The sequence below is a fragment of the Saccopteryx leptura genome, chromosome 2 (assembly GCF_036850995.1).
Source record: "Saccopteryx leptura isolate mSacLep1 chromosome 2, mSacLep1_pri_phased_curated, whole genome shotgun sequence".
Lineage (NCBI taxonomy): Eukaryota > Metazoa > Chordata > Mammalia > Chiroptera > Emballonuridae > Saccopteryx > Saccopteryx leptura.
The window spans coordinates 358,996,070-359,018,696 of NC_089504.1; the positions used below are offsets into that span (position 1 = coordinate 358,996,070).

At 57.3% G+C, this 22,627-nt stretch overlaps 1 protein-coding gene across 1 annotated transcript in view; it reads right to left on the reverse strand.

Moving 5' to 3' along the window:
- The window catches only part of PIK3R6 (phosphoinositide-3-kinase regulatory subunit 6), a 50,694-nt gene extending 30,967 nt beyond the window's left edge, over window positions 1-19,727 (reverse strand). Inside the window, exons 1-8 of the mRNA XM_066364853.1 lie at window positions 19,654-19,727; window positions 12,745-12,857; window positions 3,976-4,059; window positions 3,271-3,362; window positions 2,561-2,629; window positions 1,973-2,105; window positions 1,737-1,806; window positions 293-476 (exon numbers count right to left, since the gene is read on the reverse strand). Coding sequence (XP_066220950.1) covers window positions 293-476; window positions 1,737-1,806; window positions 1,973-2,105; window positions 2,561-2,629; window positions 3,271-3,362; window positions 3,976-4,059; window positions 12,745-12,757 — 645 coding nt within the window. The 5' untranslated portion in view covers window positions 12,758-12,857; window positions 19,654-19,727. The remainder of the gene's footprint in view (window positions 1-292; window positions 477-1,736; window positions 1,807-1,972; window positions 2,106-2,560; window positions 2,630-3,270; window positions 3,363-3,975; window positions 4,060-12,744; window positions 12,858-19,653) is intronic.
- Window positions 19,728-22,627: the final 2,900 nt, after the last annotated feature.

The following is a 22,627-nucleotide window of genomic DNA, read 5'->3' on the forward strand; positions in this document are numbered from 1 at the left end:
GCCCGCAGACTAATCAAACTTCGTGGATTAGTCTGCGGGCCAGTCTGCGGGCCGCACAAAATTGGTGGGCGGGCTGCATGCGGCCCGCGGGCCGCGAGTTTGAGACCCCTGATATAGGGTAATGCACTTTTATGAAGAATTCAATTTATGCCTCAGAGGAGTGGCTTCAAGACCCAGAATTACTAGCTGCGCTGGTCGGTGACAGAAGACAAGTGGAGGGAAGCAATTGGTGGGCGCCTACAGGGCCCTGGACCAGAACCCCGAGGGCGGAGGGCCCGGCCTGGGCAGTTACCTGCAGCTTCCGTTGCAGAGCTTCCGCCTGGCAGGCCCCGCCCAGAGCCGCCTGCAGGGCGTGGGACACCACGTGGCGCATGCAGGCCTCGGGCGTGTGCTGCGTCTGGGCTGCCTCGATCTCCAGCAGCAGGGCGCTGCACACGGAGGGCGACACCAGCTCCGGGTCTACGAACAGCAGCACTCTGCGGGCAGAGGTGGGAGAGGGTGGTGCTGATGACAGTGACCACTGGGGAAGAGCCCAGGGGAGGGGTATCCTCAGAGTCGTGTGCTCTCCAGGTTACTTAGCTCCTCCAAAACCAGGAGCTTCAGATTCAAAAGTCTGTGCGGGGAGGGGGGGGGGGGGGGTGACAATAAGGAGTGGTGGGAACTGTGACAAGTAAGAGCGTGCACAGCCCTTCTGGAGGGGCAGCTGGTCCCTTGAGCCTCCCGTATCTAGGTTAAGTTCCAACGGAAATCCTGCTTCCTCCTTCAGGGCCATGGCCCACTGGCCACAGCGCCCTCCGGGCGGGACCCTTGGCCTTCCCTGCTGACACTGCGGCTCTGGACTCCGAGGAGTCCCATCCTCTCTCCTCACACCACCGGGAAAGAACCTCGCCCACTGTGCCCTCCCAGCCTCTGCAGTGCTAATTAATCCCCGGATCCCTTCACCTCTCTGCGCCCTCCCTGAACAGAGCTCAGCCTGGCAGCAGAGGGACCCGCAGGGAGAAAGCGGTGCACCCCCAACGCCGTCGGCCCTCTCCCCTGCACACACTGCGCATGCCCTCCGTCGGCCCTCTCCCCTGCACACACTGCGCATGCCCTCCGTCGGCCCTCTCCCCTGCACACACTGCGCATGCCCTCCGTCGGCCCTCTCCCCTGCACACACTGCGCATGCCCTCCGTCGGCCCTCTCCCCTGCACACACTGCGCATGCCCTCCGTCGGCCCTCTCCCCTGCACACACTGCGCATGCCCTCCGTCGGCCCTCTCCCCTGCACACACTGCGCATGCCCTCCGTTAGCCCTCTCCCCTGCACACACTGCGCATGCCCTCCACCTCCTCTGAGAGGAGAGGCACACACAGACACAGTCTGCAGATTTCAGGGTGGGACTGTGGCCGGAGCCCCCACCACAGACGCTCCCGGGCTGCCTGGCTAGCTGATGCTGCATCACAGCCAGGGGAAGGACGGAGGAGGACGGACCGTACTCCAGGGCGGCCAGTGGTCCTGTCCACCCTCCGCCTGGGAGCAGGAGCCCCTGCATCCAGCCCGAGAAGGCAGACCTGGCCTGCTCTCAGTGATCTCGAGAGACAGACATGCACCTGGAAAACGCACCCTACAGCTGGGCAAGTGTCACGGACGGGGACTGCGCTGGGCTCCTCTCTGTCCAGCCGCCTCTTCTGTCCTGCTGTCTGTGAGCAGTCACACAGGCCCAACATCTGGAGCGGCCTGTCTGGAGCCACTCACCTCTCCTGGTAGGGGTACAGCTCACTCGGCAGATTCTGCTCGGCCATGACCAGCCGCCGGTACAGTGTCCCTGCGGAGCAGACCGCTTCAGCCTGCCCGCCCGAGTCTCTGCCCCGCCCCCGTGCCCCACCTTGCCACAGGAGATGCTGGGATTGGTGAGCTCTCCCGAGACAAACACAGACCACGGGTGGAGCTGGAGTGGCAGTGTGGGAGATGACACCAGCGGCAGCTCCTACCTGGGACAGCCGTCTCTGTCTTCAGCCGGATGGCGCAGTCCAGGGCGACCGTGCAGTAGGGGGCGGGCAGAGTCAGTAACCGCATGCAAAAGGCGTAGGTCCTCCGGTAGAGCTCCTCCGTGATGCCTGTGGCCTGGGAGAGAGGGGGGCGTTGGGGTCCCTGCCTGGAGCCCGAGGCCTCGAAGGGTCCTGGGTGGGGTGGGAGAGGAGAAAGGAGCAGCCCAGAGCAGGACCCGGCTCACACTTCCCTCCCAAAACTACGCTTTCAAACCCCTCTGCCCGCGTTTGTAAGACATCACCGCTTTGCCGCCCAGAGGGAAGTTCATCCCGTCCTGGTCCTCCAGCAAGCCTCCCCTCCCAGCTCCTCTGCTCCGTGGGGCCACACTCCTCCACCGCCTCCCCACTTCCATCTCCTGTCTGTTAGGGGCAGGGCACAGCTGGTGAGCAGTTGCCAGTTTGGGGCAATTAGGAGTTCTTCTAGGCTCATGCCCAGCCGAGACTGGGCGTCCACTGAGGGGAGAGGCCAGTGTCTGGCCCAGGGACTGGTCGTGGGTTACCACAAGCCCCTGGTCGTCAGCCCCAGCTCACCTTCGTGAACACGTACATCAGCGTGTGCAACAGCGGTATGAAGACGTGCCGGGTGTCCTCACGTTCTGCCTGAAAACATCAACCAGGCTGGGGTGCAGTGGGACTCACTGCTCCCTAGCAGGAGGCAGTTTAAGGGGCCCAGGGACGGGCAGGAGACGTGGGGAAAAGGGTCACATCTGCCCTGGTAGAGGAAGACGGGGTGGGGAGAGCACACAGGTGTGGCAGTCCCGGTGTGAGGGGGAGGGGGGGATGCCGTGGGGGAGAGGCCTGCAATGACTCTTGGCAGCAAAGTGACAAGAAAGTCCCCAACTTGGAGGCTCCCTTGAGAGCAATTTTTCGAAGAGTGGCACAGAGCAGTGAGTGGTGAGCAGGATACCCTTAAGTGGGACGAGGATAATTTTGAATATTTTAATAGTTATGCGTTTATGTTATAGATGCTTTCTGTTTCTGTCGAGTAATAATACGGTTCTCCATCGATGGTCATGTTATGGTTTCTTTTTGAAATATGTTAACTCATGTTAAACAATGGGAGCCAAGGTGAAGGAAATATTACTCATAGAAAAGTCCAGGAGGGAGACACGTGGTAAAAATGCAGCCTGTTTGCAAATGACCACCGTTTGGGAGACGCAGCGCTGATGGGACTGAGTCCCCAGGGGACTGGCCTCCCTTCCTCTCCGCCCCCTTGGCCTCCCTGCAGCCCGGGCACCCACCTTTTCCAGTTCTCTGAGCAGAATGCGGACCAACGCCGGACTCTTACCAGGATCTCGCTCGACCTTCTTGTGCAGCGACCATCTCCACATGCCTGGGCCGGGAGGAAGGAGACCCCACCGAGCAGGCCCCTGAGTCCTGGGGCCCCGACCACGGCTGGGCCGGGAGGAAGGAGACCCCACCGAGCAGGCCCCTGAGTCCTGGGGCCCAGACCACGGCTGTGACCAGCCACAGGGTTGACTTCTCAGCCAGGCACCTGACCACGGGTGCACGTGTGTGGGCTGCTCACGAGTGGGGGGTGTTTGGAGCTGCTGCCCTTGGTGGATGGTGGACTTCCAGGGTGAAAAGGAGGGGAGGTGGGGCATCAGTGGGAGGGGTGTGTGTGTGTGGCTTATGGGGCAGCAGTGTTTACAGAGCGGCGCCTTGAGCTGCCTTTCTGGAAGTCATGTGGGAACTTTATCGGAAGGGGCACTGGGGCCGGTGGCTAGGGGAGGAAGCTGCAGACCCCCAAGGCCCTCCGCCTGTAGCTGGCAGGGTGAGCAGGGGCAGAGGGGTCTCCCGGGCTCTTCGGGCCCCAGGGGCTTCCAGCAGGATGAGGGGACTGCTGCAAGCTCCTTGCTCTGTGGGCTCCCGACTTGGCCGAGCATGCGTGGAAAGGGCAGGCTGGGGCAGGGCGGGGCGCAGAGGGGGTGTCTGTTGGCTCTTACCCTGGTGGCTCCGCAGGGCCGGGGTCTGGGCTCGGAGGTCCCGGAGCACTGCCTGCACGCTCCGCTGCAGGTCCAGCTCCACATCTGGGCGACAGGGGCGGGGCGCTTTGAGGCCAGGGGTTTGGGAGCTCAGCCTCCCTGGTCTTAACCTCCCCTCACCTCCACTCTCCCCGAAAATGCCTTAGACCCTCCTATGAGCCTTAAGAGGTGCCCTGAAGTAGAGCTGGCAGCCAGCAGAGGGGCCAAGGCTGGCGGACAGCCTTGCAAACAGCATTTCTGTGTTTTTTGTAAAACCGACATTTCCCAAAGTGTGGTATGTACACCACCGGCGGTGCACAAGACATTTAAGATGGTACACAAGTAACCCTAGTGTCTGAGTAAAGATGAACTCATCCTAATATGTATTAGAGACATATATATGTGTAATTGGTTCCTCAACATATGCATGAAGCTAAAATTAGTCATGTGACCCCTTGGTCAAGCCAGTGACTTTGGGCTCAAACCAGTGACCTTAGGCTCAAGCCAGCAACCATGGGGTCATGTTGATGACACCCATGCTCAAACCAGCAACCCCGCGCTCAAGGTAGATCAGCCTGTGTTGAGGCTGACCTCGGGGTTTTGAACCTGGGACCTCAGCATCCCAGGTCGACTCAATCTACTGCGCCACCACCGGGCAGGGCAAAATTAAAGTCAATTTAAAGAACCGTATCAGATAATACCAGGAAGTGACAAAGACTCTCTCTCTGACCAAACCTGACTCAGACTCTTCCGAGCCCTGTCCCCACGAGGCCCTGACCTTGGCCCCTGTCCTGTCTTTGGCCTGTCCAGCAGAGTTGTAGCAAGAATCTTGCTGTCAGTTTGTAGAGATCCCCCCCCCCCCCCGCTATCTGATCGGGTTCTTCATCCTCCATCTTTGATGAGTCAGTCCTGGACCTGCCACTAGTGAGGACCCTGTCAGGTCAGTTTTATAAGAGTCCAGCACCCTTGACGTCTCCTCTGAGTAATTTCCCAGCCCCTGGCTCTCTCTCTCTCTCTCTCTCTGTTTGTCGGCTGTCAATCCCAGTTATCTCTGCCTTAGTCAAAGCTGAGCTGATGTCCTTCCCCATTGCCATAGACCTGAGTAAGTCTTCCTTCTCATTTGAACAAGTGTCAGGATGAGTTTTCCTCTAGCAGTGGCACGTTGACATGGCGAAACTGTGACGGTGGTACAAAAATAAACAAGCAGTGTTTTGAAAGTGTGGCCACTGTGAGCTGCACCCTGCTGACCTCCCACTACGAGCAAGCAGTCTGGCTGGCCAGGGAGGGGAGCTTTGTGGCGCTATGTTGTGAACTCTGTTGTTTTGTGCCAGCATCAGGCTTCCTCACCGACACAGAGCAGCAGTGATTCCCAGGCAGGCTCATCCCGGGAGGTGCAAGCCTCCTCTGCTGGCTGGGCTGACTTGGGCTCAGGGACTCCCAGCTCCCCTGCTGAGCCTCCCCATTCCCCGGGGGCTGAGACATTTCCGCCAGCCCTCCTGCCCTTTCCCCTCCATTTGGGGTCAGATTTGCATCAGCAGTCGGAGAGCTTGTTCTCCCCGCCTCCTCCAGCTCCCTCTGCCTTTTCTGCCCTGCAAGGTTTCCCCACACAAATCCTTGCGGGTCTAGTTCTGTCTTGATATCCGCTTCCTGGAGGATCTGACCTGCACCATAAGTTCCTCGTTATGGTCAGTGCCAGTCAAGAGCTCGTCTTTGTGGGCAGGTGCGCTCTCTCTGGTTGAGACACGGTACCTGGCATAAGCCTCGGGGCTTCCCCTTCTGTCTCAGCGCTCAGGAAAGTTACAGCCACACTGGGGCCCCGCCTCAATATCAGCTCCTCTCGAGTGACGGGGACCTCTCTTCTTTGTTCCTCTTTGGTGTTTCTGCTTTATGTCCCACTTAACACATTTATTAATGGCCTCGGGTATTCACATGCTTTGGAAGCAGATAGGACGGAGATAACACATTTAAAAAATCAACAGGCTGCCATCCAGAGATCTAAATGTGTTTAGGCCAAGGCACCCCACACCATGGTGCCTACAGACGGGCGGCTCCATGGCTCTGCTGGACAGTGTAGCATCTCCCCGAACTGGCAAGGAAGTCATTTAGCCTGGCACGAGGCTAGTCACAGCTGTCCTTTTGTCTGCCCTTCTCCCTCTTGCAAGAAGATTTAATGCAGAGTGAGTTACTAAAAAACTAATTGTGTTCACCCTGGCTGGTTGGCTCAGCGGTAGAGCGTCGGCCCAAGTGTGGATGTCTCGGGTTCGATTCCCGGCCAGGGTACACAGGAGAAGCGCCCATCTGCTTCTCCACCCTTCCCCCTCTCCTTTCTCTCTGTCTCTCTCTTCCCTTCTCTCAGACAAGGCTCCATTGGAGCAAAGTTGGCCCAGGCACTAAGGATGTCTCCATGGCCTCTGCCTCAGGCGCTAGAATGGCTCTGGTTGCAACACAGCGACGCCCCAGATGGGCAGAGCATCGCCCCCTGGTGGGCATGCTGAGTGGATCCCGGTTGGGTGCATGCAGGAGTATGTCTCTCTGCCTCCCCGCTTCTCACTTCAGAAAAATCTAAAAATCCCACAAAACTAATTGTTGTTAAGAGTCCTTCCATTTTCTTCCTACTTTTCCTCCCTTCCTCCCGTTCTCCCTTCCTTCCCCACCACTCCCTTCCCTCCCCTTTCTTTCTTCCCGGGGAAGGCACACAAAGACTTACAACTGTGATAACTGATTTCCTCCTTGACTCCTCACTAGAAGAGCAGACAAGCCTTTGTCTTTGAAGCTCTAGTTTCCCTTCGCTTTGCAAAAGGGACTTAAGTTTTTATGTTTCAGAGAAAAATAGAGAAGTTGCCCGTATCCCTGGGTGACAGCCCCAAATAACTTGTTTTCGAAGGTCTGGGCAGCGGAACAAACTCTCGGCTTTGGCCCACATCTGGCCTGCAGACGTGTTTTGTTTGGGCTTGTCGAGTGTCTTTAAGACAGCGAATCAGCTGCCAACACTGACAAATCAGGAGACTTTGCACTCAAGTTGGCGTTTCCTGGCGTTCTCTGGAAAGTCTGCTGACACTGGGCGTGCGTTCCTCTCCCGTGTGACAGTCGTCTGGGGCTGAGAGCAGCTGCCCCCTGAGATGAGGCGCTGGCCCTCCAGGGCTTCCTCGTTCCCTGTACTCCTCTCACTCATCTGCGTTCTCTCCCCAAGCCCGGGACTCTGGGACCCCTGGCCGTGGGAATGAGACACTCAAGCCAGATTATCTTAACGGCATGGGGACCTGCATGCAGCCTTTGGTTGAAGAGGAAGGAGACAACCCAAAGTGTTACGGTTGGATTCCCCAAGGGATATGGGGCTCAAGGCTTATGGGGACCCAGAGAGCCAGGAAGACCAGGGCTAGCTGAGACATAGCTTGCTGGCGGTGGCAAAGATCTCTGGAGAAGGCAGCGAAGAGCTAAACTCTCTGCCCAGAGCACCAGAATGTTCCCCAAAGGACCCCTCGTCTCCCCGTGGACCCTGCAAGCCTGGCCAAGCTGTTCTGGGCCTGCAGCCACAGCGGAATAAAGACTGGGGACTTCTCCCACTATCCCGACTTTGTAACCCTGGCCTTTTCACAAGATCCCCAGGTGGGTGCAGGCACCTCCAGTCCATGACGTGGGAATTCATACTGATCTTGGAAAATCAGGGCTTGGAGCGGGATTCGTTTTGATGAAGTAACATAAAGAAACAAGGTATTTCCTGTCCTTTAAGTGTCTCGGGGTCATTCATATATGATACAGACGTCTAACGTCTTCACTCAGAAATGTCAACAAATAAATGACATTATTATTGTTCTCGCCTCCGTTCAGGCAGGTGGGATATTACTATCAGGTAACCATGTTCCTATGAATACCTGATGTTAAATAACACTTGAAAGGCATGCAATCAGTGAGCCTTACATGGGTGTGGCAAGACAGTGTTATATAGTTCATCAGACCAATTTCATTTTTGTTGCAAGAATCTGGGAAGATTGCATTTCCCAGGCTCCCCTGGGGATAGATAGGAGCCATGTGACTAAGTTCCAGTCAACAGAATGCGGTAAAAGTGATAGATACCACTTTCAGTCCTGGCCATGAGATCCTCTGCACGACCCCTCCCGCTCTCTCGTCCTAATCCGCGGTGACCTTGGAAGACGCACAGTGAAGATGATGGCACCACAAGAGGGAAGACGCCCAAGTCCCTGAAAGACTGCGAGGAGCCTCGATTGGATGGCAGTATGAGACACAAGCATTTCAGTTGTGTAAATACACGGAGTCAGGGCCTTGGGTATAGCAACAAGCATTCTCTGACTCATGGCCATGCAGTGTTTTCTAGTCAATGATCTCATTAAATTCTGAGTGAAACCCTGTGAATTTGGCAGGGCAAACCCTGTTCTCCATGTAGATTCCGGCCCGAGAGCCCCTTACTGCCTCTCCAATCACAGAAGGTCAGACCTGGAAGGAGCTTGGAGACTCTCTTCCTGTTTTACAAATGGGGAAATGACACTCAGAGGGGAGAGGTGATTTCACGCAAGGCCGCAGAGCTTTCTCTTTGTCAAATACTCTCGCTAAGGCTGCACTCTTACATGTGAGCATTCCCCACTTACTGGGGAAAGAGAGGAGAGGGCCTGCCCAGGGGAGACTGTAAGCATACGTCTCTCTATGTGTGCCTGGGTTGGAGTGCGGAAGTAAATGATCCAATAAAACTGCTTGAAAAAAGGTTCCCAGTTCTCAGACCAAGGTAGGTGATGTGAGCTAAAGAGACAATGGGAGAGGCCCTGGCCAGTTGGCTCAGTGGTAGAGCGTTGGCCCGGCATGTGGAAGTCCTGGGTTCGATTCCTGGCTAGGGCACACAGGAGAAGCACCCATCTGGTTCTCCACCCTTCCTCCTTTCCTTCCTCTCTGTCTCTCTCTTCCCCTCCCGCAGCCAAGGCTCCATTGGAGCAAAGTTGGCCCGGGCGCTGAGGATGGCTCCATGACCTCTGCCTCAGGGCTAGAATGGTTCCGGTTGCAACAGAGCAACGCCCCAGATGGGCAGAGCATCGCCCCCTGGTGGGCATGCTGGGTGGATCCTGGTTGGGCGCATGTGGGAGTCTGTCTCTCTGCTTCCCTGCTTCTCACTTCAGAAAAATACAACAACAACAAAAAAGACAACAGGAGAAAAGGAGAAGAAAGGTTGGCAGGATGCCGACCACGGAAGAACCCCGTAGTTCAAGATCTGCTCCATGATTTCGGGCCATTCAACATCCAGCGATGCCAGCAATGCCAGCTCTCCCTTGCCCTGCGATCCCAGACAAGGTCAGCTTTCTTCCCACATTCCCTTGGGAGTGTTCGCTTTCTCCCAGGTCCCCACCTTACAATCACCTGGAAGGCTTTCAAAGGAAACACCACCGCACAGCCCACCCCCCCCAAACCACGAAAATCACTTCTCTGTGGGTGGGGCCACATAATCAAGTTTTAAAACCACTCCCCAAGAGAAGCTCTTGCGCAGGGAACGTGAGAATCACTGTCTTGGGTGAGAAGCTTGGAGTTCTGGATAACCAATCTGTTTGCCAAGGAAGGAACCAAGTGACAAGGTGCTCAAGTCCACAGAGGATAATCACCCCGGAATCAAGAACGGCCACAGCGTCAGGACGGCCCTCTCTGGCGATGAGCTCGGCTGTTAGGGTGGTGGTGGCGGGATTTTTAAAAATACAATTGGCGAATGGTTATTATTTATTTATGTTGTCCATTAGCTTGTTTTGTAAAAGATATTACCTTTGGTCAGAAATGTAACCCTGTAAACACCAGTGCCCTAACTGTCTTTGGATCCAGCCACAGCATTCAGACATTCTCAGATTTTTTTTTTCAAGCCGACCAATTTTTGTCTTTTTGAAGTGACTCCATTACCCACTTGTGATGGTTAATTCTTGTGTCAACTTGATCGGGCCACAGGGTGCTCACAAGCGTGGTCAGACATTATTGTGGGTGTGTCTGTGAGGGTGTTTTCAGTGGGAGGTTAGCATTTTAATCAACAGGTTGAGCAAAGCAGGGTGTCCTCCCTAATATGGGTGGGCCTTATCCAATCAGTTGAAGGCCTGAACAGAACAAAAGGCCGACCCTCCCCTATGTAAGGGGATATTCCTTCTGCTTGACTGCATTGTAGCTGGGACATTGATTCCCCCCCCGCCCCCCCCCCCCCGCATTTGAACTTGAACTGAAACATTGATTGGCTCTTCCTCAGTCTTGAGCCTGTCAGGCTTTGGATGGGAACTACACCATCCGCTGTCCGGGGTCACCAGCTTGCCAACTGCAGATCTGGGACTCGTTAGCCTCCATATTCCTAAGAGCCAACTTCTTGTAATGACTCTCCTTCTGTATGTGTATGTACCTCCTCCCGGGTCTGTTTCCCTGGGGAACCTGACCAGCACGCCCTCAGGGGACCGTGGTGTCAGGATGAGGAGCGCTGTTGGGATAATCAAACTATCTCTTCAGCCTTCTCCCCAGGAGTGGAGAGTGCAGGAGTGGACATGTCCTCCCGGAGGGAAGGGTTACAGGGACCCTCAGGTCACCTGGTACACTCAAAATGACTACCCACAGAACTGAACTTGTAATTTCCAAGGGATGTTTCCCTCAAACTAGGGCATTGAGGAGGGCTGTCCTTCCCCACTCTCTGGATCTCAGCTGTCAGAACCAGCACCCCCTCCCTGGCTGTAGAATCCCTAACCCTAGGTCTCATTATCTCAGGACAGGTGAGTCATGATACAATTGAGACGACTGTGGTTTGTTTATGTATATTCCAATTTGGACTGGAATTCCTGGGGCAGGTTAGTTCTGTACACGTGAATGTCATTCAGTATACGTTGTGTTTATCAGTTTTCATTTCAAAGGGTTATTGTTTTTCCTGACCTTGAACCCTGAGTTGCGGTCCATCTCCTGAGGTCCATGGGTCCCCACCTGCTGACTACCTGGACTTCACTAACTGCCCTTCCAAGCCAGAGAGTCCCCTGGTGGGCAGACAGCTGCATCTCAGCGTCAGGGCTGCTCGCCGGCAATGACAGGCTCAGCCCCGAGGCACACCGCTGGCGGAGTGGCACGGCTCACCACGCCTGATGCCCCTGCCCCCCACGACAAGTAAAGGCTCAGATTGTTCTACAACTGTTTGCAATCTTGCCTGCGTTTGGAGGACGGCAAAATGACAACAGCTTTGGTGCCCTTGAAAAGTTGCCCTTTTTGCATCCCTCGGAATAAATGTCCTATTTCTCAGGCACCCCCCTTCTTACCCTCCAGGATGGCAGCACCCTGACAGCTGCCGGAAGAGGGGGGCGGAAACTTCAGAACAGTGACAATTTGGGAAGACAGCCTGATCACGATGGGGAAACGACCCTTCAGCGCTCCCAGGGCAGCCTCCTCATTTTAAGCTATTCCTTTCAGTGATTGGAATGGGGGGGAGTCATTTTCACATCTTGTGCATGAATATCAGGGGTGTCACCTGTCCAGCGAGTTCCCTGCTCATCGTAGTCTTAGCGAGACTGCGACCCCAGTGACTTGCTTTGCCCTGGTCTCGGGGTGGGCCCAGACGGAGCTGGCCAGCAGACTCACGCTCCGTCTAGGTGGGCCTTGTGCGGGTGGCCAGGAGGGAAGGACGCCTGGACTGCTCTCTGAGGTCACTGTCTCCCTTCTCCTGTGCTTTCTGGAACCTGTGCTTCAAGCTGTTCCTTCAATGCTTGGCCACTTTTGAAAACATTAGATTAGCCATATGGGTTTCTATTGCCTATAGCCTAAGAACCGTTGTTGGGACGCCTCTCTTCCCAAACACAGCGCAGCATGTGTTCTTTGTTATGATTAAAGCCGGTACAAAGTAAGTTGGTTCTGAAACAATTAGATTTCACAGAGCTGTCTCCCTTCACCAGTCCTCCTAGCTCAACCCCTTCTGGTTTAAGATCACCCAAATATTGTAACACCAGGAGTCAGCAGGCTTGCCTGACCCAACTAGGACTTCTGACTGGGGGAGGCTCCCTGACTATCAGTGTGTGTGTGGGGGGCCTCCCTGTCAGTCAGTGGGGGGCGGGGCTCCCTGACTGTCGGTCAGTGGGGGGCGGGCCTCCCTAACTGTCAGTCAGTGGGGGGCGGGGCTCCCTGTCAGTCAGTGGGGGCGGGGCTCCCTGACTGTCAGTCAGTGGGGGGCAGGCCTCCCTAACTGTCAGTGGGGGGCGGGGCTCCCTGACTGTCGGTCAGTGGGGTGTGTGGAATGTGTGTGTGTCTTAGGAATGCTAATGACCTGGTAGCTGTGCCTGCCTTGGGGGGGGGGTCCCCTCAGCTTCCCCAGGACAGGGATCTTCAAGGGCACTGGAGGCTGTGCCTGGTGGCCTGAGGCGTGCTCTGACTTGCTGGGTGACCATTGGTTAATACACATCTTAGGACAAGGGTGGTCTCTCCTCGTTGTCTCACTTTGGTATAAGGAAAAGAATCTAGGTTTTGGAGTCAGATCCGGGTTCCAATGCTGACCCTGCCACTTACGAGTTATAGTAAGTTGGTAAATCTTGTCTGATTGTCATGATGCCCAGTGTCTAGCTCAGGGACCTGCAAACAGCTGGTGCTCACACGTGTGGGGGTGTCCATCTCTCAAGGTGTTCTCACTTTGGGGCCGCGGAGTGAGGTCTCAGCCTGGCTGGGTGGCGGTCCTCCGGCCAGCAGCGAGGCATTCTCACCTGCGCAAGGGTCTCCCTCGTGATGCAGGCAGGCGCGCTAGACCCCGCCCCCGGCCACACTGACCTGAACTCCCCATGGGAGCCTGGGCGCCAGGAGGATGTGGGCGTCTCGGACAGCAGAATGGAAAGTACGGTGGTTGGTTCTTTTTTTTTCTTTTTTCCTGCACGGAGGTGTTTCTGCAAAATAAGAGGCGGCAGGTGTAAGAGGTAGGAGGTGCAGAAAGTATATTTGGGGAAGAGAGAGGCTCCCGGGAGTCCCAGGCTTCTAGGACGCCGGAGGCAAGTCTAGACTTATTTAAGAAACGCTTCTGTGGTGCTTGCCACGTGCCAGGCACTCTCCAAAGCACGCAGAAACTGGCAGGCCCTTCGTATTAATGTTAACCTCCTGAGGGAGGCGCTGTTTTCTCCCACCTACAGATGGGGAATGGCAGCACGGGAGGTTAAATAACTCTTCAGGGGCAATAGCTAGTAAGGAAAGGAGTGAATGAGCACTTGAACTCGGACCGCCTGGCTCTCGAGCCCACGCCCTGAATCAGGACCTCAGCGGGAGGGGCTCCCAAAGTCTGCTTCCCAGGGTAACAGACTCCGCAGCTGAGGAGCAGAGGAACTCTGAGTGAATTCAAGAGCTTGTTCTTTGAAGAAAAAATTAATTAATTAATTAATTAATTAATTAAAGTGAGAGGAGGGGAGATAGAGAGACAGACTCCTACATGCGCCCTGACTGGGATCCACCCGGCAACTCCCGTCTGGGGCCAATGCTGCAATCAACCAAGCTATCCTTAACACCTGAGGCTGACGCTTGGACCAACCATGCTATCCTCAGCACCTGGGGCAATGCTGGGTCCAACTGAGCCACTGGCTGCTGGAGGAAAAGAGAGAGAGAAGGGGAAGGGAGAGGAGAAGCAGATGGTTGCTTCTCCTGTGTGCCCTGATTGCAATCAAACCCGGGGACGTCCATACTCTGGGCTGACACTCTAACCACTGAGCGAATTGGCCAGGGTTGAAAACAATTTTAAATAAATAAACACATACACAAACACTTTGAAAAGCTAATAGAGAGAGAGAGAGAGCAAACAGACAATATTAGGAAGGACAAATATCACATATATAAGGTCTACCGGAAAGTTCTGTCCGTTTTTGGAATAAAACAAAATACAAATTTTTCTTACCGTCAATAAACTTTATTAAATAATATATTTCCACACCAATCCTATATTCCGAATATGGTCTGAAATGGTTTGCTGAGCTGAATTAAGCCTTTCTGCGATCTCCGATGTTGTCAGAAAAGGATCTTGCTCCAACATGGTCTTAACAATATCGTCATCGATCAAAGATGGTCGCCCAGAATGTGGCTTATCAGAAAGGTCGAAATCACCTGTTTCGAATTTTTCGAACCATCTTCTGCATGTCCTATCAGAAACTGTACCTTCACCAAACACTTTCAATAAATTTCTACATGCTTCTGTGGCATTTCTTCCTTGTTGAAATTCGTATACAATATAGTGGCGTAAATGAACTTTATCAGTAGCCACAGGTACACTATTGCTTCACACATAAGTCTAACGTGAATCAACTTTGTTTTAGTTAATTTGCTATGTCAGTATGTATACATTAAGTGATAAAGATAGAGAGGCACACATGTGCCAAATAAACATGTGCTTACGTGTCGAAACTTGTTGTGATAGAAATGGACAGAACTTTCCGGTAGCCCTTATATATACATATACACACACACATACATATATATCTATATATATGTATTTGTAGCAAAAAAGGAAAATCTGAACCCTCTATATCATACATGGTTTTCTAGGAAAATGAAATGATGAAAAGCCTCTAGAAGCGTTAGAAAAACTGCTTATACTAGTAACCACTGAGGAAATAAACTTACATCCACAGACTTGGAACAATTCTCTGGTTCTCTTCCCAGTTTCTGGCAGTAATCTGAGTCACTGAGATTGCTGAGCAAATCTGTGAGACGCCATCCATGTGGCGGAAGTTGTGCAGGGCCCCAGAGTGTAGAGATAAATAAATGAGATGCAGCCCTTGCTCTCGGGAGGAGGGGGTCTACCTGCCTGTGACTCGTAATGACCGCAGCCCACGAGAAGCATGTCCACACTCTCATAGACCCGCTGTTCACAACATGCTGAAAACACACCCGTTTCACAGATCTGCACAAGGGAACCAGAGACGCGCTCTGCCTAGTACATTGTGAAAACTCACTTTTCACATGAAAAACCATGTCTCCGAAAAACATCTAAAAGGTCTAAGTGGCTATACAATGTAAAACAAGTGTATAGCTTTACACTTCCTTCTCACCCTTCCTCTGGTCTGTCAGTTCCCTTCCCCAAAAGGAGCCATAGGGTTAACATTTTCAACCTGTGGCCAACATTGAAGAGTTATATTTTCCATAAAAATCAAGATTCCCAGGTTTTCTTCAAAAGGAGTCACTGGAGGATCTGGCAACCCCGGGTCCACAATTCAGAGCAGCCATCAGGGGCACTGAGCCGCCACTGCCCCCGCAGAAGGGCCCCTGCGCCCGCCCTTCCTACTGGTCACCACGCTCATCCTGTCTGCAGCACCATTCACCCTCCCTAGCCTCCTGCTAGGCTCTGGGGGGCAGGTGAACCTGCAATCCGGGAGCCCTACTGTGTGTGGCTCAGGTCCCAGCTCCCCCAGAGAAGAGCTCGTTACAGAATGCCTGGCGCGAGCCGGGCACTGGGGCTGCCCCATGGAGCCTTGAGCCATCTGACCAGCATTCCTGGGCCACCATCTACTTCTGCAGGGAACCGCTGCTATGTCCTGTTTGCTCATTGTCTGGTTGTCTCCATTGGAACTCGGCAGCACGAGGGCGGGACCCTGGCACGTTCACCGCCGGTGCCCCATTACCTGACGCGGTTTGTGCCACATAGAAAGCCCTCGATAAATACTGTTGATGAACGACTATCAGGCACTCACATGGAAACAAGACAGTGTCACTGTCCCCAGGCTAGGCAGCAGAAACAGATCTGTCAGGCGTGGCTGGTAGGACAAACTGCACAGGACACAGATTATGTTGATGCTCAGAGAACTGGCAAAGGAGACAGCCCTCCCAGGGGAAGGGGACGCAGACACAGTCGTGAGGACGCTGTGCTCTGCCCTACTCACGTGGCGGGCTCCTCTGTCCCCTGTGCTTGGGAATCTGTCTCAGGCCCCATATCAGACAACCTGGCTGCAACGTCCAACTGCTGCTTTTGTGTCCCTGACCCAGCAAAGAGCACATTAGAGCTCAGCTCGCATGTCCTGCCCTCTCTTGTTCCCCTAGTCACAGCAAGAATGTGCTGTCACGGGAAAGAAATACATCAGCCACCAGTCAGGAAGGTTCCAGCACCCGGCATCAGCCACCAGTCAGGAAGGTTCCAGCACCCGGCATCAGCCACCAGTCAGGAAGGTTCCAGCACCCGGCATCAGCCACCAGTCAGGAAGGGTCCAGCACCCGGCACCGGCAGCACGGGAAGCAGCTGAGGGGTGAGTACCAACGACCCGGGAGAAGCCCACGGTCACTGCACTGTAGGTGCTCACGCTACGCTGCCCACGGCGTTCATTCACTGCTCCAGTTGTCCAAGAGTTACTGAGCCTCACTGTGTGACGGACAGTGTCCTACAGATAGGAGGCAGGAAAGCTTGTCTTCCATCGGAGACCGAATCGATGAGTGTATGGGTTCATCCATTCATTCAGTAAATACGTGTTGTGCCCCTTCTCCATGTCAGACACTGTTCTAGGTCCTGGGCATACGGCAATACTTTAAAATGGACAGAGAGACACCTGCTGTTTTTTAAGAGGGTCATCAGGGAGGTCTCCCTGAAGAGGTGACATTTGTGTAGAAGCCTGCAGGAGGAAGAGAGCAAGCCAAGTGACAGCTGCAGGAAGCATGTCCCAGGCGCAGGGAGGAGCTGGCTAAGTGTCAGGCGCTAACCTGTCAGTTGCAAGTAGGGTAAATCTTAGACCCTTCCTAGTTCTTGACAGAGGGACGAGACCAGAGACAAGGAATGAGTAAATGCAGCAGTGACCAGATGAATAAATGAATGCATTGGGATCTGGAGGGCATCTCTCCATAAATGCAGACACCTGCCAGACGACACACGACACTGTCTGGTTTTCCTGTGAGTGCCTGATAGTCATTCATCGACAGTATTTATATCCAGGGCTTTCTATGCGGTACACACCGCGCCAGGTATTGGGGCACCAGCGGTGAAAGTGCCAGGGTCCCGCCCTCGTGCGTTCACAATGCACAGCCCTCGGGGCAGGTGCAGACACACGGCAGGTCCCTGTGTTAGGACTGAGGAGGCCTCAGGACTGTCCGCGGAACCACGAGGTGGCTCTACAGGATGCAGCAGGAAGAGGCCTGGGGGAGTGCGTTCACAGATGCCAGTGTCCAGAAGTTGATGCAAGATAACGCGAGAAGGCTTCCGGCTAGAGGAAGGACTGAAACAAGCAGGGTTTAGAGGAGGATGTGCAGAGGCCTGGCTCACGTGTTTCACAACGAAGGCCCCCGGTGCTAACGGCCCTCGGCCCGCCTAGCACCCCAAACCCTTATTGTGGGCTCCTAGGACAGGCTGTTTAGACAGAAGAACCCCCCCCGTTCTAGCCCAGACCAGTTTCCCAGGGCTGCATCTCTGTCTCCCTCATGTCCTCAGTCACCACCCTGACACAGGGACCCCCCCAGTGGCCATTTCCCTGCCTCCCCCACTGACCCGCCTTCTCCTCCTCCCACCACACTGTCCCCCCCAGGGGGTTTCAGGGGCAGATGCTATTTCCAGACCTCTGACCTTTCTCTGTTGAGACAGTCACACCTGCCTGCCAGGAGACACTGGCTCTCCGGTTTAGAGCATGTGATTAGTAGCTCGCAGTAGGGGAGAGGGCGCGCAGGCGCAGAGCTCGGAGTTCCGAGAGGGTTCCCTCAGCGCTCACCCCACGAGGCCCATCTGGGCTCTCCAGATCCTGAGCGGTCAGGGAGCTGAGGGTCCTCCTCCGCGACCCTCCCCTGTGGACGGGGCGGGCCCATTTCCTCCTCTCTGTCTCCCCGGAGCCGGGAAGGAAACACCTGGGTGTCGGAAAGCCAGTCTGGGGCTGAGGGGAGAGCACTGTTCTCGGGGGGCAGGGATCCTGGACGGGTTGAGGGGAGAGCACTGTTCTCGGGGGGCAGGGATCCTGGACGGGTTGAGGGGAGAGCACTGTTCTCGGGGGGCAGGGATCCTGGACGGGGTGAGGGGAGAGCATTGTTCTTGGGGGGCAGGGATCCTGGACGGGTTGAGGGGAGAGCACTGTTCTCGGGGGGCAGGGATCCTGGACGGGTTGAGGGGAGAGCACTGTTCTCGGGGGGCAGGGATCCTGGACGGGTTGAGGGGAGAGCACTGTTCTCGGGGGGCAGGGATCCTGGACGGGGTGAGGGGAGAGCACTGTTCTCGGGGGGCAGGGATCCTGGACGGGTTGAGGGGAGAGCATTGTTCTCGGGGGGCAGGGATCCTGGACGGGTTGAGGGGAGAGCACTGTTCTCGGGGGGCAGGGATCCTGGACGCAGGGACCAGGTGGTGATGACCATGGCGGGGCACTCACGCTCACCATGTCAGCCCAGGAGACAGGTCTCTTGGAGATAACAGGTGAGAAGTGGGCCCTGGGGAGAGGCTGTGTAGCCTGGCAGGTAGCATCGGCGCTGGGCTGCCTGAGTTCAGCCCTCCCTGTTGCTATGGCAACTTGGGTTGGTCGCTTAGAAGCTCTGTGCCTTAGTTTCCCTAACTTTAAAGGAGGCCTAATAACACGTCCTCATAGGATTACTGTGAAGACTAAATAAAACCACTTATAGCCAAATGAAGAAGCAGAACAGGTTCATGCCTGTAAGTTCCCCATAAACTACCCTTCAGTGGCCAGATCGGGTCTGGAGCTGCTCTCGCCTGTCACACCCGCCTTCACAACCCCTCCCCTCCTCCGGGGTTTGCACACTGGGCTGCTCTCGCCTGTCACACCCGCCTTCACAACCCTCCCCTCCTCCGGGGTTTGCACACTGGGCTGCTCTCGCCTGTCACACCCGCCTTCACAACCCTCCCCTCCTCCGGGGTTTGCACACTGGGCTGCTCTCGCACGGGTGCCTGCTGCCTCTTGCGCGCACGCACCCCGTCTGCCTGGCGCTGAGCCTTCCCGATCCCTCATCCAGGGGTCCCTCTCTGCCTTCGCACCCCGCCCCGGCCAGCCTGCTGGCGCAGCTGACTTCGGTGTTAGTCGGCTGTTGCCTGTCGCAAGCCCTACGCCACCTGGTCAGCTTCCCAAGGCTGGAGACGTGGTTGGACGCTGGCACCGGCATCACGCGTGGAAGATGCTCAATCATGTGTGTGAAAAGACAGGCCAGGTCAGCACTACTGGCTCCAAATTCCCCAGGAGAGGGACGGAGATGATGTCCCAGGGGGAGCAGAGGGCCGACCCAGAAGGTTCCCTCCGAGTTGCTGACCCCCTCGGTGATCTTTGGCCAGTTGCTTCATGTCTCTAAGCCCTAGTCTCCTGACCGATATGGACAGGACCTTCGTGACTCAAATGGACATTAAAATATGTATCCAGCCTACCTCCCATTGCTCGTGAGAGTCCAATGGGGTAACGAGGGTCCTGTACAGCACCAGGCATATACAGTTAGTCTTATTATTACTATTGGCACTTGCAGGATTCGGAGAAGAAAGAAGAGGTCTTCTCACAGGGTCCTGCGTCCTCTCTTGTGAAAATGGGCCCAACAATCCTGACTTGGCCGAGTGGTCCTAGCAGCCGCCAGACCCGGGTAACCCTTCTCAGAAGGCTGGGCCTTGCGTTCACAGAGCTGGGGGTGTCTCAGCCCCTCCCGGGACCTCCTATCAGCATCCCTCTGCCAGGGACCCTTTCTGCTCTGCTCTGCTCTGCTGGGGTCCGCCTTGTCCACTCCCTCCCCGGAGCCCCCACCCGAGCCAGCACCTACCTCGGCTCAGCTGCTGCAGCGCGGCTCCCCACAGGGACCCCGATGTCTGAGAGGAGCCCAGGCTGGGGTGCTCGGTCCCCACTGCGGGCCCCAGACCTGCCGAGGAAAGCCTGGTGTTGGGCAGGCCCGCTCTGTCCCTCCCCTTCCTTCCCCTTCCCCTTCCCCTTCCCCACAGGCCTCAGAGCTCCTCCCAGAGCACATCCTGCTGTGAGGTTGCTCTGTGCTCACCCCTGGTCACCGGAGCTCTGTATTCTGATCTGGCGGGAGGCAGGCACCTCGACAGAGTCCCCCTGGTGCTGACTGGGCCGTGATGCCAGGAGCCCTGACCCCTCTCCTGAGCTCCGGGCACTCCGACCGCCCTGGCCCTGGACATCCTCAGGCGCATGGCCCTCCAGCACTTCCAGCTCAGGGTGCATGAGCCTGGCTCGTGACTCTCCCTCTAACGCACTTCTCTGCTCCTCACCGCAGAACCGGAGACCTGAGTGTCATCCTTCACACCTGGCTCCCTCTCCCTCGAGTCCTGGCAGCTCGTGACTCGACCCCTTTACCCCCTCGCAGCTTCATCAGACCACCTTTGTCTTTCTCTTGAATTACAGCCACAGCCTGATGTCCCCTTCTAATGCCACCTGCACTCGCAGCCAGGGGTCTCCTTCAGGTAGTGTGACACAGTCCCATCACATGACCCTTTCAGTGGCTTCCTGTGACCTTCAAGAGGACAGCCCAACCCTGAACTCTGCAGGGTGACTTGCAGGGACCTTCCTTATCCAGCCCTTTTTTGATCCCCGACCTCAGGCTCCATCCCTCCCCCTGCCTCCTCCCAGAAGTCCTGGACCATTGTGGCCTCTCCACACCCTCGGCCTTCCCTGGGCTGCGTGGTCTCCCCTGGGCTGCGTGGTCTCGTAGAGCCCCGCTCCTGGCTCGCTCCCGGATTCAGTGGGAAAGAGCAGAAAAAAGAAGACTGGCAGGAGGAAAAGTCGAGTGCCCCAGAAGCTGGGGGTGGGGTGGGAACAGTGTCAAAGAGAAGGTGGTCAATGCTGTGAAAGAGGCAGGGTCCTCCGAGTGCAAAGGATGCAGAGGGTGCAGAGAGGGCCTGGGTGCAGAGGGAGCAGAGTGTGCACATGGTGCAGGGAGGGCCCGGGTGCAGGGAGGGCCCGGGTGCAGAGAAGGCCTGAGTGCAGAGGGTGCACATGGTGCAGGGAGGGCCCGGGTGCAGAGGGTGCACATGGTGCAGGGAGGGCCCGGGTGCAGAGGGTGCACATGGTGCAGGGAGGGCCCGGGTGCAGAGGGTGCACATGGTGCAGGGAGGGCCCGGGTGCAGAGGGTGCACATGGTGCAGGGAGGGCCTGGGTGCAGAGGGTGCACATGGTGCAGGGCGGGCCCAGGTGCAGGGAGGGCCAGGTGCAGGGAGGGCCAGGTGCAGGGAGGGCCCGGGTGTAGGGAGGGCCCAGGTGTAGAGGGTGCACATGTACAGGGAGGGCCCCGGTGCAGGGAGGGCCTGGGTGCAGGGAGGGCCCGGGTGCAGGGAGGGCCCAGGTGCAGGGAGGGCCCGGGTGTAGGGAGGGCCTGGGTGCAGGGAGGGCCCGGGTGCAGGGAGGGCCCAGGTGCAGGGAGGGCCAGGTGCAGGGAGGGCCCGGGTGTAGGGAGGGCCCGGGTGTAGGGAGGGCCTGGGTGTAGAGGGTGCACATGTACAGGGAGGGCCCCGGTGCAGGGAGGGCCTGGGTGCAGGGAGGGCCCGGGTGCAGGGAGGGCCCAGGTGCAGGGAGGGCCCGGGTGTAGGGAGGGCCCGGGTGCAGGGAGGGCCCGGGTGCAGGGAGGGCCAGGTGCAGGGAGGGCCCGGGTGTAGGGAGGGCCCGGGTGCAGGGAGGGCCCGGGTGCAGGGAGGGCCCGGGTGCAGGGAGGGCCCGGGTGTAGGGAGGGCCCGGGTGCAGGGAGGGCCCGGGTGCAGGGAGGGCCCGGGTGTAGGGAGGGCCCGGGTGCAGGGAGGGCCCGGGTGCAGGGAGGGCCCGGGTGCAGGGAGGGCCCGGGTGTAGGGAGGGCCCGGGTGCAGGGAGGGCCCGGGTGCAGGGAGGGCCCTGGTGTAGAGGGTGCACATGGTACAGGGCGGGCCCAGATGCAGGGCCCAGGTGCAGGGAGGGCCCGGGTGCAGGGAGGACCCGGGTGCAGGGAGGGCCCTGGTGCAGGGAGGGCCCGGGTGCAGGGAGGGCCCAGGTGCAGGGAGGGCCCGGGTGCAGGGAGGGCCCGGGTGTAGGGAGGGCCAGGTGCAGGGAGGGCCCAGGTGCAGGGAGGGCCCGGGTGCAGGGAGGGCCCGGGTGTAGGGAGGGCCAGGTGCAGGGAGGGCCCGGGTGTAGCCCAGGTGTAGGGAGGGCCCGGGTGCAGGGAGGGCCCGGGTGTAGGGAGGGCCCAGGTGCAGGGAGGGCCCAGGTGCAGGGAGGGCCCGGGTGCAGGGAGGGCCCGGGTGTAGGGAGGGCCAGGTGCAGGGAGGGCCCGGGTGTAGCCCAGGTGTAGGGAGGGCCCGGGTGCAGGGAGGACCCGGGTGCAGGGAGGGCCTGGGTGCAGTGAGGGCCCGGGTGTAGGGAGGGCCCGGGTGCAGGGAGGGCCCGGGTGCAGTGAGGGCCCGGGTGTAGGGAGGGCCCGGGTGTAGGGAGGGCCAGGTGCAGGGAGGGCCCGGGTGTAGGGAGGGCCCGGGTGCAGGGAGGGCCCGGGTGCAGGGAGGGCCCGGGTGCAGGGAGGGCCCGGGTGTAGGGAGGGCCCGGGTGCAGGGAGGGCCCGGGTGCAGGGAGGGCCCGGGTGTAGGGAGGGCCCGGGTGCAGGGAGGGCCCGGGTGCAGGGAGGGCCAGGTGCAGGGAGGGCCCGGGTGTAGGGAGGGCCCGGGTGCAGGGAGGGCCCTGGTGTAGAGGGTGCACATGGTACAGGGCGGGCCCAGATGCAGGGCCCAGGTGCAGGGAGGGCCCGGGTGCAGGGAGGACCCGGGTGC